Source organism: Schistocerca serialis, chromosome 9, assembly GCF_023864345.2.
Source record: "Schistocerca serialis cubense isolate TAMUIC-IGC-003099 chromosome 9, iqSchSeri2.2, whole genome shotgun sequence".
Classification (NCBI taxonomy): domain Eukaryota; kingdom Metazoa; phylum Arthropoda; class Insecta; order Orthoptera; family Acrididae; genus Schistocerca; species Schistocerca serialis.
In genome coordinates this window covers 259,002,493-259,021,405 of record NC_064646.1, presented here as the reverse complement: position 1 = coordinate 259,021,405, position 18,913 = coordinate 259,002,493, and the positions used below count along the sequence as shown (strand labels likewise).

Sequence of the window (18,913 nt, the reverse complement as noted above, 5' to 3'; positions counted from 1 at the left end):
CCTTGGGGCACACTGGTGGTGAGATAGAAGGTATGGGAGTTGGTATTGTGGCTAGTGACATAGGAGGAACCATGGGAGAGGAAGGAAGCAACGAGATGGACGAACCTGAAGGGGAGAGCATACGTCTGGAGTTTGAAGAGGAGCCCAGAATGACAGATATGGTCATAGACGTTCTGGAGGTCAAGGGAAACAAAGCTGGCAGAGTGATGGGAGTTCAGCTGGAGGGACAGGAGATTGGTAAGGTTAAGGGGCTGGTTGTTGGCTGAGAACGAGGGCCAGAAGCTACACTGGGTAAGGGGCAGAAGGTGGTGCTGCTTAAGGTGGTGATGAGTACAGTGGCAGAGGATGGACTCAAAGACCTAACTGAATACGGAGGTGAGGCAGATGGGATGATAGGAAGAAGTGTCAGAGGGGTGTTTTTTGGCTTTAGGGAACAGCAGCACGCAGAAATTTTTCCACAGGTCAGAGTAAAAGCCAGTGGTGAAGAGGCTGTTGTATTGGGTAGCATGGGCAGCCAGGAAGGACAGGGGGATGAGGTGGCAGCAGGTGACACCATTGTGATGAGGAGGAATGTTGCATTTGGAACAGGGGACAAGTTTGATGTCATGTGTAGTGATGGGAGTGTTTGTCAGAAGGGGCCAACTGATCCAAATACCGAAAACTGGGGGCAAGTGGCAGGACAGAGGTGTCAGTGCATTCAAGGATGGTGGGGAAGAGGGAGTAATCAGAATGAGGATTGTTAGGAATGGAGACGACCTCGTAGAGGTGGAAAGCAAAATGGTTAGGGTTACTGAGGTTTTCAGGGAAGGGGGAGTTGTCATGGAGAAACGAGTAATGTGGGACGGGATGGCTACCAGTAAGATGGTGGAAAGCAGACCAGTACTTGGAGGAGTTGCCAGGGAGGGTGGAGTTGAGACATGTATATTCCTGGTGCCAGTCCCGGCGTTTCTTTGCTGTGAGGAGGTTGCGGGTTTGTCATTGTAATTGCTGGTGGTGGAGGAGTATACCAGTCATGGGTGCGGTGGAAGGAGCATTAGAGCCTGCAGGATTCACGGAGAAGGAGGATGGGCTGTGGAGGAAGCGTAGAGTGGTGAGGGTGGATGAGTTTTGTAGGAACACGGGCCTTCACAGGATCAGTGATGGTCTTCTGGAGGAAGTAAAAGGCATGGGATATGTCAGCAGGATGATGAAAGGTAAGGGGGTGGCTTTCGACATGTGAGGCAATGGGTTCCCAGTAGGCGTCCCACTTGGCATGGTGATAGTCACGGCCAGACTTCAGAGGGGCAGCAGGGTGGAGGGCAGGAGGGTTGCCATGGTAAGGAGGACAGGGAGGTGGTCACTACCAGTGGGATCGTAGACTCTGGGGTAATGCGACCAAGGAGGTTGGGGGAAGCGAGGATGACATCTGGGGTGATTCACTTTCAGGACAGGTGTGCTGTGGGAAATGAACAAGGTCAACATGGACAGTGTAAAGGAACTGATGCCATCGCCGAAGGGTGGCAGGAACTCGGCATTGGATGTTGAGGTCAGCAGCAACCACATGTGTGGAGAAGCTACAGTCGAAATGGGAAATTAAGTCATAGGGAGAGGAGTGCGGGGTGTATATAGATAGTGGCACAGGTGATGGTGAGGGAGGAAACAAAGATGCTGAGCAGAAGGCATTCGGTCAGGTCACTGAGTAGGGGTTGTGGCCAGACAGGGAGATGCTTGAGGTGGCCAATAGCAACCACACCTCGTGTGAGGGGAAGAGGGTTATTGGTGCAGTGAAGGAGATAGGGAGAGGTACGGACAACATGGTGAGGTTGGAAGAATGTTTCAGTAAGGATGAAGGATTCGACCTGGCGCTGGGACAGGGTTATGCATGAAAAGCTATTTGTTGGCAGGGAGGTAGCGAATGTTTAGATAGAGGAGACAATATTGTTGACACGCCAGGAAGTGGATGTGGGGGGAAGGGAGTGGGATGGAGGAGGAGCTGGGACTGGAACTATGTCTCACTTATATACCTACGATTATGGCCGCTGGCACAATTAGTGAGGGCTGAAGCGACATGTGTGCAAAAGGTGAGTTGCGCAGCTCATAGCAACTCGCGCCTGCCACGGAACTGAGTGACGTCAGGTGGTGCAAGGGGCCGGCGCCACGTTTGAAACTGCCGCGCCCTCCTCCCTACAAGCCTTAAGCATCTGCCATAGCTTCCTTTCGACATCCAAAGCCTGCCCCCACGTCCCACTCAGTGTGTATCCCTGGTCTCTGTTGAAGTTGTTGCTATTCATTCTAATCTCAGCCCCCTCTTTTATAAGTATGTTGATGCATGAGCCAAATGAGCCAAGACTCTTGTGTTCTCAAACTTTATTTTGTCCCCTTTTTCGAGTCAGTGCTATGGCCGACGTGTCAAGCTCCCTTTCCTTAATATGTCTCTTGTGACCGGTAAAAAGCTCCGCAACTGTGCAGATTGTCTGGCCTATATAGATGCTGCTGCACTACAAGTGACACCCTGGACACACGAAGAGCTATATCGTCTTTAACACGTCACAACGTATCTCGAATCTTGGGGGGCGGCCGGAACACTGGTCTCAATCCATGTCTCTGCAGTAAACGTCCTAACTTGCTGCTCACTGCACCACAGTATGGCAGGAAAGCTGATGGCTTGGCTTCTCCTGACGACCTACAAGGCGTCTTTTTCGGTGACACCTGAAAGAGTTTGCAATTTCTCCTTTTGCTGTAGCCATTCTCCCATAAAAATTGCCTTAAGTCCTGCAGTTCAGACTGTAGGTGATCGTCATCAGAAAGCTGAGCCACCGAAATCCAGGAGGAAAGACGCGGCTTACGCTTGTTGTATAAGACCGAGGGCATGCTTGTCTTGCAGCTGACAAATGAAATGCTACTGTGGTCTGAACACTGAAGACTGCCACCTGAAGGTGCTAAATTTCCTAGAAGATGGATGTGTACCGGAAGCTTAGTTGCGATCTGACACAACGCATAGTCAGGAAGACAGGGAAGTTATTAAAGGAATCTGGGGCGGGGGGTGGGGGGGGTGAAGTCGTGAAGAAATTAATGCCTCTCGCCGCCAGACCTCCCGGGTTTTATGGACTGCCAAAGATACATAAGGAACATGTTCCTCTTAGGCCCATTGTTAGTGCAATCAGATCACCCACCTACAGACTGGCAAAACATCTTGCAGGATTATTAGCGCCAAAACTAGGTCATTGTGAATGCCATGTTCCAAACTCGCAGACATTTGTTCAAACGCTCAAGAAAATGATAGTAGTTAGAAACGACTTAACGGTTAGTCTGGACGTGGTGTTCCTTTTTACGAGGGTGGCAGTACAAAACAGGCTTTTGGCCCAACAGTTTCCGTATGGAATCGTCAAGTTGTTCCGTTATGTTTTAATGACAACGTACTTCCTGTACCGCGACGAATATTGTGAAATGGCAGATGGCACAGCAATGGACTCGCCATTGTCTCCTGCAGTCGCGAATTTCTCCATGGAGCACTTTGAGGAGTAGGCTCTGACAATGGAGATGGACAAGGATGGCAAGCTACCATTTTTAGATGTTTTAGTGGAGCGGAAGGTGGGAGGCCGGTTTGGTCATTCAGTGTACAGGAAACCGATGAACACTGATCGATATTTGAATGAAGGTAGTTTTCACCACCCTGTACACAAGAAAGCGGTCCTGCAGACGTTAATACATAGAGCCAAATTTGTTTCTGACGATGACCACCTACAGTCTGAATTGCAGCATTTGAGACATGTGCTCAGGGAGAACGGCTACAGCGAAACAGAAACTGCAGTTTCAGGTGTCACCAAAGGAGGACGCCTTGTGAATCAGCAGAAGAAACCAAGCCAGCGGCTTTCCTGCCATACTGCGCGGCAACGAGCAGCAAGTTAGGACGTCTACTGCAGAAACTTGGATTGAGACCAGAGTTCCAGCTGCCCACAAGATATGAGATTTGTTGTGGTCTATCAAAGACGATGTAGCTCTAAGTGTGCTCGGTGTGTATGGTGTCTTTTGCGAATGCGGCAGCATCTTTATAGGCCAGACAATAGGCACATTTGCGGAATGTTGTACCGAGTGCAAGAGACATATTAAGGAAAGGGTGCTTGACAAATCGGCCATAGCTGAGCATTGCCTCGAAAACGGGCACAAAATAAAATTTGAGAACACAAGAATCTTGGCTCATGCGTCAACATACTGGGACTCAGTTATTAAGGAAGCGGCCCAGTTTAGAATGGACAGTATCAATTTCAACAGAGATCAAGGCTACAAATTAAGTAAGGCGTGGGGGTGGACTTTGGATGTCGAAAGGAACCAACGGCGGATGCTTAACGCTTGTAGGGAGGCGGGAGCGGCAATTTCAAATGTGGCGCCAGCCCCTCGCGCCACCTGATATCATTCGGTCCCGCCGCAGGCTGGAGCTGCTATGAACTGCCCAACTCACCTTCCGTGCATGCGTCGTTTCTGCCCCCTCTAATTGGTGCCAGCGGCCGTAATCGTAGGTATATAAGCAGGAAATACTGCCAGTTCCAGCATCCTTCCACCATCCCACACACCTGCAAATCCTTGATCCGCCCCACCCTTCATTATGCCAGCATCGCCTGGATATCTGCCCCTCCCAGATTCTATAAAGCCTTCCAACTCCTTGAACGCCATGCACTCTGTATCGCCTTCTGTATCCGCCTCCCGTCCCCCACACGGATCCTCCTCGACCTCACTGCCTTTCCACATATTCTCCTTTTCCTCGAACACATCCACACTCTGCACATCGTCCACAAACTCGATCCCATCACTACCTGGTGTCTTCCGTCCTATCTACCCTACCCCATTCCTATGCCTTTACCACAGTCTCCACCTCCTTTCCCAATGCAACTCCCAGCACCTACCCCTCCCACATGTTGAGCTTCATCCTGATATGTCCCCTCTTACCAACTCTAACCCTACCTTCCCCGCTCCCACTACTAAGGGCTCTCTCTCCCCTGCCCTTCCCTTCCCCTGAGCAGTTTTCCTCCCTCATTCACAACCCCCTCCCTTTCCTGCATATCCCTTCTGTGTCCCTGTGTTCCCTCCTGCCTTGCCTTCCCTCTCCATCTCCCCCCCCCCCATTCACTTCCTGCCCCTTGTTGCACCCCCCGACTCCCCTTTTCTTTTCATCCCACCCCTCCAGCCCCTTCCCCCGCTGGGCCTTCCGCTCCCCTCTCTTTCCCTCCTCTCAGGCCTCCTCTCCCTCGGCAGATCTCTCCTGGCAGTTTTTTTGTTTCATCGTTTGTGCTCCATCTCTTACAGGGGTTTCAAAGTGTCTATATTCTGGAGTGTTTTAATACTGTGGCCAACTTTTAACTTGGGTATGTGATTTCAGTGTATTTTATGTGCTCCATGAGACATCAACTGTGTTTTTTTAACTTTATGTCGACTTCTTTAACAGTCCCACAATGAACATATCCATGACAGTGTACATTTTAACCTCCATTGTCACCAACTTTTATATTCTTCTGTCCCCCTTTTCATCGCCTTTTATATGTATAGTTTCCTGCTTTTACTAGTTGTAATGTCACTCAGCTGAAGAGCGGTGGATTGTGCCACTGCCAGCCTCCCCTGTCTGTATTGGGCAGGGGAATGAAATCACAACATAACAAAAAAGAAAGCGGTGGATTGTGCCACTGCCAGCCTCCCCTGTCTGTATTGGGCAGGGGAATGAAATCACAATATAACAGAGAAGAAAATCAGTCCCAGCAGTCAGTAGTTTTACTCCTGACAACGATGGTGGAGCTAGCCGTGAAAAGCTGAAAACTTTTTTGGAGTTGATGCGGCTTCGAAACCGAGAAGATTTTATCCAGTGGTTTATTTGTCCCATTAGACAACTACCAGTTTCCGTTATTAACCATCATCCAGAATGTACAGTACAACAGGTAAGTTAAAATTCTGCGAAATTGCACAAACACCTGGCATAATTTGCCTTAGGATACTGACGGTCATATTTCACATCAAATAGAGAGATATCACAGGGAAAGCAAGATGAATAATTACTGGAAGAATCCCTCAGCAGTGTTGAACATCTCCACAATGCTCTCACCCCAGCTAAACGAGCCCTTGACGAAACGCGCCACTCTTCGTTAGATCTTTTCTCTCTCTTCTATCAGTCCTACCTGATAAGGATCCCACATAGATGAACAAAAGAATGGGTCAAACAAGTGCCTTATAAGCCACCTCCTTCGTGGGTGAGTTACATTCCTTAAGATTCTTCCTATGAATCTGAGTCTGTCATCTGCTTTTCCTACTATCTATTTTATGTGGTCTGTCACTTAATGTCACCCTGGATAGTTACTCCTAGATATTTCACGGTAGACACTTTTTCCAGCGATTTGTCATAAGTAGTGTAGCTGTACTGTAGTGGATTTGTTTTCCTATGTATGTGCAATATGTTACATTTATTTACGTTCAGGTTCAGCTGCCAGGGCCTGCACGATTCATCAATTCTCTGTAGGTAATTCGTAAAATCTTTACTATCTTCTGGCATTACTTCTTTCTTTTATACAACTGTGTCATATGCGAACAGCTTTAAAGAGCATTCGATGGTTTCTACTAGATCTTTTATACTCATATATATTGTAAACAGTAACAGTCCTCTCACGCTTACTTGTGCTAATCCGGAAATGATCATTACATCTCTCGACATGTTGAGTCCTGTCAGCAAGGAAGTCTTCAATCCAGTCACCAATCTATTCCGATACTCGACAAGCTCGTATTTATTCATTAAATGGCAGTGCAGGACAGTGCAAATGCCTTCCTGAAGTCAAAGAAAACGGCATCAACCTGAGCGCCGCTATCTACTCCGCTGTGGATCTCATGGAGGAACAGAGCTAGCTGCGTTTCGCAGGATCCCTGTTTGCGGAATCCATGATGATTTTTATACAGATTTTCACTCTCCAAAAAGTCATGATCCATAATTCTACAACAGACTGGCGTCAACGATATAGATCTTTAATTGTGAGCGTCTGTCATACGGCACTTCTTAAAAATGGGAATGACATGCACTTTCTTCCAGTCGCTAGGTACCCTTCGTTGCTCAAGGACCTGCGATAAATTACTGCTAGAAGGGGAGCAAGTTCTTTCGCATAATCTCTGTAGAACATTATAGCTGTCTCATCCCTGACGCCTTTCCTGTACTAAGATATTTCAATATCTGCCATTTCGACTTTCGTACGACGATTGAGAGGAGAGACCGTGTTACGATCTTCTGTGTTGAAACAATTTCGAAAAACCGAATTAAGTATTTCGGCCTTCTCTCTGTTATCTTCCGTTTCATTGCCAGTATGGTCACTGATCTTACATACGATCAAAACATTCTGCAATTATTCTTCCCCACTACTCCTTCCACTTCTGAATACAACTTTTTGTATCTTATTTTATTGGCAATGCCCATAGGTGGACTTTGGGTTTCCTTTGGCATCTAACGCCAAGTACTTCCCTTGTCACCCGTCTCTGAACGTACCGTTACCATCATGCTGGCCTCCACCCCCATTTCCACTGTTCCATGACAAGCGTCATTGCTTCCATACATTCCCCGTCTCTCCACACTCATTTTGTGACGCATAACACACATCAGTAACGTGAACGCAGTGGTAACATTTGTGACTGGAAGATTATATCCATAAATCTGTCATAGTGCTAATGCAAGATAACTTCGCCCACACATAGAAGTGCCATCTCACAGTGAGCGCTGGGTGAGACCAGCCCCCTGTATCAAAGGAGCAGCCATCTGAGTTAGCTCTTATGTCCTGAAGTGTGTGCTTCCTCCGCGATGAAAGAAACATTCTCTTTACGTCTTGGCTACACTGCGGAAAGGAATACGTGCACATGCCGGCTGGAATGAAAACTTCTGCAAACGATATTAGAGAAACTATTTGATGAAACAATTTTATTCCCTTGAATCTCATAGCGTCATTCGTCAGCTTCATTACGAAATGCCTTTCATTTCATTAAAGATCATAGTTATAATGATACTTCCATGTTCAATAAGCTACTGTACGAAATTAGAGTAGTTGGCAATGAAATGTATGTGTCACTGTAATTCATGTTTAGTGCATGTTAGGTGATACATAGCACGCTGTGAAATGTCGCCAATATATTGAATTTGTCTTTAAACTTAATACGAGATCTATATCTATCACCAATTTTGAGAAAATGGATTGTGTGTAGTACACTCACTTCCGCTTGCATACACTAATGATAGAGTGATATGTGAAATATTTATAACATCCCACATATTTCATAATCGGTTTGAGCTATTGAAGCTAGTTAATGGTAAATAATGTCAAGCAAAATAGTATTTTGCATGTAGTTAATGTGTGAAACTTTCGTATCTATTTTGACATAGAAGTAACTACAGATTTCTTCCGGAATTTATATAATTATTTTAAATATCGTTCATACCTGGTGAAATTTGAAATAGTATCGGTTTGTATTAACATAAGTGAAGGATTTACACGCTTGTTTTTATACCATGCATGAGCTTTTAATAAGCTGTCGATCCGAATTGTCCTTAATTGTTTGTTTGAGAATAGCGTGCTTTAGGATACTATTGCAATTTCAGCTGTAATAGAATCTTAGTAAAGTGCTAAGAGAAAGAAAAAGCTTTACAAGGCACGCGAAACTACTCGCTCCTTCTGTTGCAATTTGAGCGTAATCTTTTTTCTTACGAAGGTGCTGTTAGTTTTAGTAATGTTAAGTACTAAATTATGCAACATAAATGTAATAGTGTATTTTATTAGAGATAATCGATTTCGGTCTACTATCAGACCACCATTCAAAAACCATCTCAGCTACGTATTTGCGTAATTGGGGTAAGTTATCTATCATTAACAGTAGCTGTATTCATATCGCGTCTCCAGCCGGAAAATCTCGTCCTCTGGACACACTATTTCGGCGGTCCACCTGGCCGCCATCTTCAGGTGAGTAGGCTGTCGCAGTATCTCGCCGGAACTGACCTCAAACACGCCGCGGCGGCTCCTTTATTCACCGACCATAGGTCCATCGCGCGTGTGCGAACGTAAGTGCCCTCAAGCGACAGGCACAACGGCGCTTCGGTGGCGAAATCTCGCAGAAACAATACATCGATATCAAACACTATCGACAGTTTTTGAAGACCGAGACAAGGACCGTTGTTTCTTAATGTCAAACAGAATAAGATTCCAACTCTTACTTAAAGGATATCCCTTATCTCCGTTCATAGTATTGTCAGATAGCCAGATGGCTTCTTTCACTACACAGTCCCAATACCTTGACGTAGGGTCAACTGCTTGTGTCTCATCATACAACATTTATATCCTTCAGTAAGACAATGTTCCGCCACTGCATATTTTTCTTGCTGAAATAAATGCGTGTGGCGATGATGCTCCACGCAACGATCCTGGGCCGTACGAATCGTTTGTCCAATATAAACTTTCCCGCAATGGCAGGAAATCTTGTAGACTCTGGGCTTTTTCGAACCCCAAACACACTTCACTGAGCCCAACAGGGCTCTGGTTATAGCTGGCGGACATAATACACTTTTAATATTAAATTTCTTTAGTATTCTACCTATTTTTGAACATATGCTCCCCGCAATAGGTAGGAATCCCACCGATTTGCTTGTATCTTCCGTTGGTTCCCGCGAATGTCCAATTTGTAGAGCACGACGGATCTGATTGGCAGTATAACCTTTCTGCTTGAACACAGCTTTTAGATGGTCCAGTTTTTGTGTCAAACTATCTGCATCTGAGATGGCGTAAGTTCTTTTTACCAATGTACGCAGGACACCATTGCGTTGGTACAATGGATGACAAATTGATGCATGAAGATATCGGTCCGTACGTGTGGGCTTACGATAAACACCATGTCCGAATGTCCCATCATCCCTCCTGAAGATCAAGATATCTAAAAATGGAAGCTTTCCATCCTTTTCAACTTCCATTGTGAACTTAATATTGCGATGCAAACAATTAAACTGATCTAGGAAACGATCTAGAGCATCCCTCCCATGTGGCCATACCATAAACTTATCGTCCACGTATCCCCAAAAGCAAGTTGGTCTTAAGAACACTGTCTTCAAACGGACTCCCCATAGCCACTCCGTCAGTATTTGTCATTAAATAAAAAATACGTCAATTTCAACACATGGCAACAAAGCAAAGTTGTTTGTTCGTCCAAGATTTCACCAATTAACTGCAAAGAATCTTAAAGAGGAAGCCTGGTAAAAGAGGCACATCATCAAAACTAACGAGCAAATCCGTGGCACTGAGACACAGAGACTTCTAACGCTGAGCAAAAACCAGAGAATGGGAAATATGGCGTTCGAATTTTCCAACGTGGGGACGGAGAATAGAAGCTAAATACTTGGCCAAGTTGTAAGTACGAGCGCCCAAATTGCTAACAATAGTCCGAAGCGGGACTCCTTGCTTGTATACCTTAGGCAAACCATATAATCTCGGCGAGACTGCAGCACCAAATCAAAGTTTCTTAAGGACATCGTCAGATAATGAAATGTTCTTCAAAAGTGATAGCATCTTTCATTTCAGACGTTTCAGTTGGATCGTTCTTCAATCTTCGGTATGCCGAGTCTGCAAGCAAAAGATCCATTTTACCCACATAATCGTCCCGCGAAAGAAAATCCGTTGCATTGCCTTGTCTGCTGGAAGAATTACTAAATCCTGGTCTTCTCTGATGGATCGGATCGCTACTCTTTCAAGCGAGGAGATGTTACTTAGCGGAGTTGGCACCCGATGCAACGTATGAGAGACCGCTACCCTAACCTCACCAGCTAGATCATCGGGAAGCCTCGACACCGCTTGTTCAACAGCGGAAATGAATTCCGTAATGGGAACATTCCTGGGTATACGGGCATAATTTAATCCCTTTTCCAATACTGCCAGCGTAGCATCGTCTAGTTATCTGGTTGTGAGATTGATCACAACATGTGGATGGGTGCCACTTGCATGAACCGAGCCCGATATTGCCCAGGATGCAGCAGACAGCAACGCCGTAACTTTCAAATGCAAGTAAAATAAGTCCTTGGATGTCTAATTAAGTTGTCTACGTGTGAAACGAATGCACTCCCTTACTAAGGCAAAACCAGCACGCTTCTCTATGTTGTTGGCTATCCTTGTCCAATGTAGTGAACAATTCTGGTAAATTTAGGTATTATACCATCATACTGGCATCTCAGCAGAAAAGCGAGGGCGCTCAACAACTTACCCATCTTCGTAAGGGGAGTAGGACGTCAAACGGGCCGACTTGGAGCAGGAGAGGCACAACACGACATTTTAATTTACGCTGTCTATACTTTTACAAATAAATTCATAAAACTTTGTCAACAAGACTAGGAAGGATTCAGGATTCAAACTCATAGCAATGTAAGTTCAAAAGTATAACAAAATAATTTTTTTTTACGTGTGAATTTTCATCATTTTTTCACTTACTATTGGCTGCATTTTTTGCTATAGGTACACTTTTCTTCACAAGTAACAGAGATTCTTCAATTAATTTTGCATAGCATACAAACCATACTTACAGGTGCATGAAACTCTAGAATTTAATTAATGAAAAAATGAATGAGCTGTTACATTTTAAACTTTATGTTTAGAAAAAACTCAAATTTTATGGTTAATTATCTCAATTTTTAGCACAGTTTTTAATAGATTTGGAAAATTCTAGAGTCTGATACACCTGTAAGTATGGTTTCCGTGCAAAATTCATCGAAGAATATCCCTTACCTATAGCAACGAATGCGTCAATAATAAGTGAAAAAATGATGACTTTCACATGTAAAAAAATATATGTTCTTATATTTTTGAACTTCCACTGCTATGAGCGTGAATTCTGAACCCTTCCTGGTCATGCAGATAAAATTTTATGAATTTATTTTTAAAAGTATAGACAGTGTAAATTAAAATGTCCTGTGGTGCCTCTCCTGTTCCAAGTCGGCCAGTTTGACGTCCTACCCCCCTTAACGAAGTTTATCATCAAACTTCCTTACAAGTTCCAGAAATCTCCTCCCAGTACAAGCTCTTGGTGCGTAAACTTTCCCTGCGAAATAATTGGCTGTATTCATATCAGGTCTCCAGCCCGAACAACTCGTCAACTGGACACAGTATTTCGGCGGTCCCCTTGGCCGGCATCTTCAGGTGAGTAGGCCGTCTCAGTATTTCACCGGCTGTTTAATTTGACATCCTGTATCAAACACCCGATTCCTGCAACCATCTCTAAGAAAATGGACTACAGAGACTATCTGTCATATAGTTGAATAATTGTCACACCATATGTGACTACTGTGTTCAGTGTCTCGGTATACCACACAGAACCTATTGACTTGTTGAATTATTAGTCAACTTGGAATAAACTGTTATCATCGTTTACCTATGAGCTGTTTGAGTGAAATCTTCAGTAGAAGATCTGCACCACCTCTGCTGCGCTGTCCCCGCCGTTACAACTGCCCCTGCTCTGCCGCGCAGCCTACCCAGCTAGGGGCCAAATAATTTTCGTACGCACTCTACCGACGCGCTGAGTGAATGGCCGACGTGCAGTCACGTCGCCGCAGCGCTCTCAACCTCAGAATTGCCAGTACCGCTGCTGAAGCTGCTGTTCCGTGTTCCCGCAGACACGCTGTCGCTGACGCTGCTGGCGCTGTCGTGCACGGCGCCGGACCACCATCACCGCAACCTGGGCCAGCTGGTGCGCCGCCTCGCCACGGCGCTCGCCTCCAGGCAGACGCCCGCCGGCGGCTTCGGGCCGCCCTCCACCACAGCGCTCGCCATACAGGTAAACAGCTCTCCTCTGGCAGCTCTCACCTGCTATCGCAAAATTGTCCTGGCCAATATGTACACTACTGGCCATTAAAATTGCCACACCACGAAGATGACGAGCTACAGACGCTAAATTTAAGCGACAGGAAGAAGATGCTGTGATATGCAAATGATTAGCTTTTCAGAGCATTCACACAAGGTTGGGGCCGGTGGCGACACCTACAACGTGCTGACATGAGGAAAGTTTCCAACCGATTTCTCATACACAAACAGCAGTTGACCGGCGTTGCTTGGCGAAATGTTGTTGTGATGCATCGTGTAAGGAGGAGAAATGCGTACCATCACGTTTCCGACTTCGATAAAGGTCGGATTGTAGCCTATCGCGATTGCGGTTTATCGTATCGCCTCATTGCTGCTCACGTTGGTCGAGATCCAATGACTGTTAGCAGAATATGGAATCGGTGGGTTCAGGAGGGTAATACGGAACGCCGCGCTGGATCCCAACGACATCGTATCACTAGCAGTCGACATGACATTCCTCTTATCCGCATGGCTGTAGCGCATCGTGCAGCCACGTCTCGATTCCTGAGTCAACACATGGCGACGTTTGCAAGACAACCATCTGCACGAACAGTTCGACGACGTTTGCAGTAGCATGGACTATCAATTCCGAGACTGTGGCTGCGGTTACCCTTGACGCTGCATCACAGACAGGAGCGCCTGCGATGGTGTATTCAACGACGAACCTGAGTGCACGAATGGCAAAACGTCTTTTTTTGGATGAATCTAGGTTCTGTTTACAGCATCATGATGGTCGCATCCGTGTTTGGCGCCATCGCGGTGAACGCACATTGCAAGCGTGTATTCGTCATCGCCATACTGGCGTATCACCCGGCGTGATGGTATGGGGTGACATTGGTTACACGTCTCGGTCACCTCTTGCTTTCATTGATGGCACTTTGAACAGTGGACGTTAAATTTCAGATGTGTTACGACCCGTGTTTCTACCCTTCATTCGATCCCTGCGAAACCCTACATTTCAGCAGGATAATGCACGACCGCATGTTGTAGGTCCTGCACGGACCTTTCTGGATACAGAAAATGTTCGACTGCTGCCCTGGCCACCACATTCTCCAGATCTCTCACCAATTGAAAACGTCTGGTCAATGGTGGCCGAGCAACTGGCTTGTCACAATACGACAGTCACTACTCTTGATGAACTGTGGTATCGTGTTGAAGCTGCATGGGAAGCTGTACCTGTACACGCCATTCAAGCTCTGTTTGACTCAATGCCCAGGTGTATCAAGGCCGTTATTACAGCCAGAGGTGGTTGTTCTGGGTACTGATTTCTCAGGATCTATGCACCCAAATTGTGTGAAAATGTAATCACATGTTAGTTCTAGTATAATAGATTTGTCTAATGAATACCGGTTTATCACCTGCATTACTTCTTAGTATAGCAATTTTAATGCCCAGTTGTGTAATTTGCATCCTTATCGGATGTTTAGCTAGATGCAATCTTTGATACATTTCTGATTTTGCTCATTATAAATGCTCATTTTTTTTTCTTAAAGCCAGCAGCTGTGAAAACACTGGATTCAAATGGCTCTAAGCGCTATGGGACTTAACATCATCAGTCCCCTAGTTTTAGAACCACTGAAACCTAACTAACCAAACGACATCACACACATCCTTGCCCAAGGCAGGATTCGAACCTGCGACTGTAGTAGCAGCGCGGTTCTCGACTGAAGCGCCTAGAATCGCTCGGCCACAGCGGCCGGCTGAAAACACTGGGTTTGTTTATAAATAGCTTTTGGGCTTCCAGTAATGATTTTATTTAACTCAGTTTTGACGCTACGAATTTGGGGAAATGATTATCATTTTCACGGGTGTATCTCTTTGCACAATGCCATTTTTATGCATTGTTTTCAATGTTTGTTGTTCTGCTTTGTTTTGTTGATTTTACTCCAATGTATAAAAGACGCGCAATTTTTTAGTTAGTTGTCGATTATTATACAGTGAAGCGCCAAAGAAACTGCTGTAGGCATGCGTACTGAAATACATAGATATGAAAACAGGCAGAATACGGTGCAGCGGTCGGCAACGCCTATATAAGACAACAAGTGTCTGGCGCATTTGTTAGATCGGTTACTGCTGCTGCAGTCACACGTTATCAAGATTGATTTGATTTTGAACGTGCTGTTATAGTCGGCACACGAGCGATGATACACAGCATCTTCGAGGAAGCCGCAAGTGCGGATTTTCCCTACGACCACTTCACGAGTGTGCCGTGAATATCAGGAATCCGGTAAAACATCAAATCTCCGACATCGCTGCGTCCGCAAAAAGACCGTGCGAGAACAGGGGCAACGACGACTGAAGAGAACCGTTCAGCGTGACAGAAGTGTAATCCTTCAGCAAATTGCTGCAGATTTCAATGCTGGACTATCAACAAGTGTCAGCGTGCGAACCATTCAAGGAAACATCATCGATATGGGCTCTCGGAGACGAAGATCCACTCTTGTACGCTTTATGACTGCACGAGACAAGGATTTACGCCACGTCTGGACTGTTGATAACTGGAAACATATTGCCTGGTCGGAAGAGTCTCGTTCCAAATTGTATCGAGCGGACGGACGTGAACGGGTATGGATACAACCACATGAACCCATGGACCCTGCATGTTAGCAGGCACCTGTTCAAGCTGGTGGAGGCTCTGTAATGCCGTGGGTCGTGTGCAGTTGGAATGCTATGGGATCCCTGACGTGTCTAGATACGACTCTGACAGGTAACTCGTACGTAATTATCCTGTCTGATCACCTGCATCCATTCATGCTCATTTGCGTTCCGACGGACTTGGGCAATTCCAACAGGACAACGCGACACCCCACACGTCCAGAATTGCTACAGAGTGGCTCTAGGAACACTTTTCTAATATTAAACACTTCCGCTGCCCACCAAACTCCCCAGATAACATTATTGAGCATGTCTGGGATGCCTTGCAACGTGCTGTTCAGAAGAGATCTGCACCCCCTCGTTCTTCTACGGATGTATGGACAGTCCGGCAGGATTCATGGCGTCAGTTCACTCCAGCACTACTGCAGACATTACTTGAGTCCATGCTACGTCGTGTTGCAGCTCTTCTGCGTGCTCTCGGGAGCCCTAAACGATATTAGGCAAGTGTACCAGTTTCTTTGGCTCTTCAGTGTATGTAGTTAGTGGCGAAATCTGGAAGATCTAGTTTTCTTCTGGTCCATTTCTGCAGAGTCTCACACATGTTAAACATCGCTCGCAACCTTCAGTGCACAGTACACAACGAGAATAACTTTCATAAATAGATAGTTACGAGTATGTTTTAGATGCAGTTGTCAGAGATAATGTGACATGTTCTCCACCGATATGCTTTTGTACAGAAGATATTTATCTTAAAGATATGGATTATAATTTTCTTTCATCTATTTTACTACGGTGCTTATTTTCATGTGTTACTACTTTTCTTTAAGTATATTGCCGAAGAATCTGAAAAAAATTGGCCGATTCACTTTTAAGTTTTTCGTTCAGCATTTTGTCCTCATATTTTCTGTAAAGTGTATGTATCTCCAGTTCTTCTAACAAATCTATTTTATGCCCTTTATTTCGTCGGTGGAGAACATTGACATTTTGTTCTACATTTTCAAATTCAGGTCCTGTGTTATGTGTGTGTATAGCTACTGCTGTTGGTGTGTGTCTGCTGTGTGTGTAGGGTTTAATGTGCTCTGTGTACCCGGTGTCGAAATTTCGGCCTGTTTGTCCTACCTAGAATCATGAGATAAAGGTTTTTGGTTTAGTCCGGATTAGCGGCCATTTATATAGCTATTTCAACACGTGCCTTGCTGTAGCTGTGTTACAGTATATTAAGCAAGGTTTGAAGGACGAACCGGAACTCTTGCATGGGCACATTGTGCGAATCGATTAATTGCATTTGCAAAAGGTTTTAATTGGGCTGAAATTAATGCTCACTTAATGACACCATTTGCATATCCGCCGCTCGGATTTTACGTGTAACAACAGACGGCCTCGTTCGGATTTCACATGCAAAAACAGTCATCCTCAAATAACTCCAGAATGGAGCGAGATTTATGGTTCCAATTTGGTCCCCCAGTCAACCTGACCTTGGTCTGAGGTAAATTTTCAACGTTTGATAAGATCTTACTTCGTGTGGATATTACACCCAAAAAACATGTTTTTCTGGCAGCTTTCTGAAGTGTGCCATTTCTGTACTTTCAATTTGTACAAATCGGCTCAAACTTTGCACGAAGATAGATAAATTTATAGTCACATCAAATCTTTTTCCAATAATCTTTATCCGTTTAATGTCGAGTTAAATGTAGCATGAAAAATTTATTGTTACGTGAATTGAACATGAGGAAACGGTTTAAAGTGAGTCAAATAAATAAATGTATTCTTACGATAAGATTGAAAACTCACGTTTAAAATTCTAGTTTCATTCGGATTTTATGTGCAGAAAACATTTTTGTGAGGTTTTTTTTTTTTTTTTTTTTTTTTTTTTTTTTTTTTTTTTTTTTTTTACGCGCGCCGCTTCTGTGTCCAACTTCTGCGAATCGTTCAAATGTTATAAGGTAGACAAACACATGCAATTAATGGTCGTGCTCTTGTTTTGTGTTAGCTGTATCCGTTGACACGATATAAGCAACATGGTTCGAAAGACAATAAATTAAACTATACCGAATCAGTCGTCGCTTGAGTCTACAAAAATCTACCTCAGCTGCCAACCTATAGCGGTCTTATGTCAAAATTATGGTAGGGTAGAAGTCAGGAAGCATAATAAAAATGTTCCTATTGTAGGACAAAAAAGGCAACTATGTCCTGGGCAGAGTTAGTGATGTGAAACAAGGAACCTAGCTCTTCGACTTACCTGGCAGCTTGAAAGACTTTTAAATCAAACCATCTGGACATATCCACTTTTTTTTTCACGAGTTAACCCGACTGCCCCAGCGCAGTGAGCTCTTTTAGACCTGTTCAATGTATTGAGGGGTGTAAAAACAAATACACAAAAATTTATGTGCTTCTAGAGAGCGGGATGGATCTAGAATGAGAAGTATCCAAGAGTGATAGTGCATCTATAGTAGAAAGTATCCCAGAATTGAAATGCATGCATCCTAAACTTCAATAACACGTTGCGTTAGATTGCAAGATATGACAGATGCCATGTTGGATGACCTGATGGTACGTATCACTTTATACGACTTGACATCATGTGTCACGTTGAGATGATACTATAATTATATGACATGGCTACTAATACTGACAAGTAAAAAAAAAAAGCGCCGAAAATCTAGTTTCCTTCTTTTACATTCGTATCTCTGACGAGAACAGGGCATATTCGTCTTCTTTTAGTGCTACGATATATAATTGTTTCTGAATGAAGACGATGGCTGTAAAACCACACACTGCCTGTCACTAGTTTTTGTGCCTGGCGCTGCTCTTGCCTCCCCTGATTGTTACTGTAGCTGATGTGTGGTGATAGCTGTCGTGGCCGTGGAGATGCAGTTTTTGAAGCGGTCGCCATCAAATCGTAGTCACCGCTATATTTCCCCCCTGCGGGTCCGGGGATTAGAATAGGCCCGCGGTATTCCTGCCTGTCGTAAGAGGCGACTAAAAGGAGTCCATCCCCCTCACGGGGGTAGTTCGCGCCTGCGTCCGGAGACGGACGGTTCCACGACCTATCATCGTGGTCCTTTTGGTTTTTTCACTTCTCGTTTCTTCCTTCCTTTTGTTGGTTCCTTTCTTTGCTCTTCTCCACCTCACTGTCTTCCTTACTCTTTCCCTTGCCTTCTCCTTGCCTTCTCATTGCCTTTTTCTCCTTGCCTTCTCATTGCCTTCTTCTCCTTGCCTTCTTATTGCCTTCTTCCCCTTGCTTTCTCATTGCCTTCTTCTCCTTGCCTTCTCTGGTCTCCGCCTCGGCGTTTGAGACAGTCTGTCCTCTTTCTCCCTCTCTCTCTTCTTTTTCCTCTTTTTCCTTCCTCCCTGTGCGTGTCTGAAGGCCGACCCACGCGTTCGCACGCGTAGCCGGTGACGGGGTAACGCGTAAGTCCCCGCCCTGGGTAGACATGTAAGGCACGCGCGTACCCCCTGGTAAA

The 18,913-nt window shown here is 45.1% G+C and overlaps 1 protein-coding gene across 1 annotated transcript in view; it reads left to right on the top strand.

Moving 5' to 3' along the window:
• Nucleotides 1-18,913, top strand: part of LOC126419109 (uncharacterized protein CG3556-like) — a 614,423-nt gene that overhangs the window by 540,940 nt on the left and 54,570 nt on the right. The window contains exon 7 of the mRNA XM_050086207.1: nucleotides 12,629-12,789. Within this exon, the coding sequence (XP_049942164.1) occupies nucleotides 12,629-12,789 (161 nt within the window). The remainder of the gene's footprint in view (nucleotides 1-12,628; nucleotides 12,790-18,913) is intronic.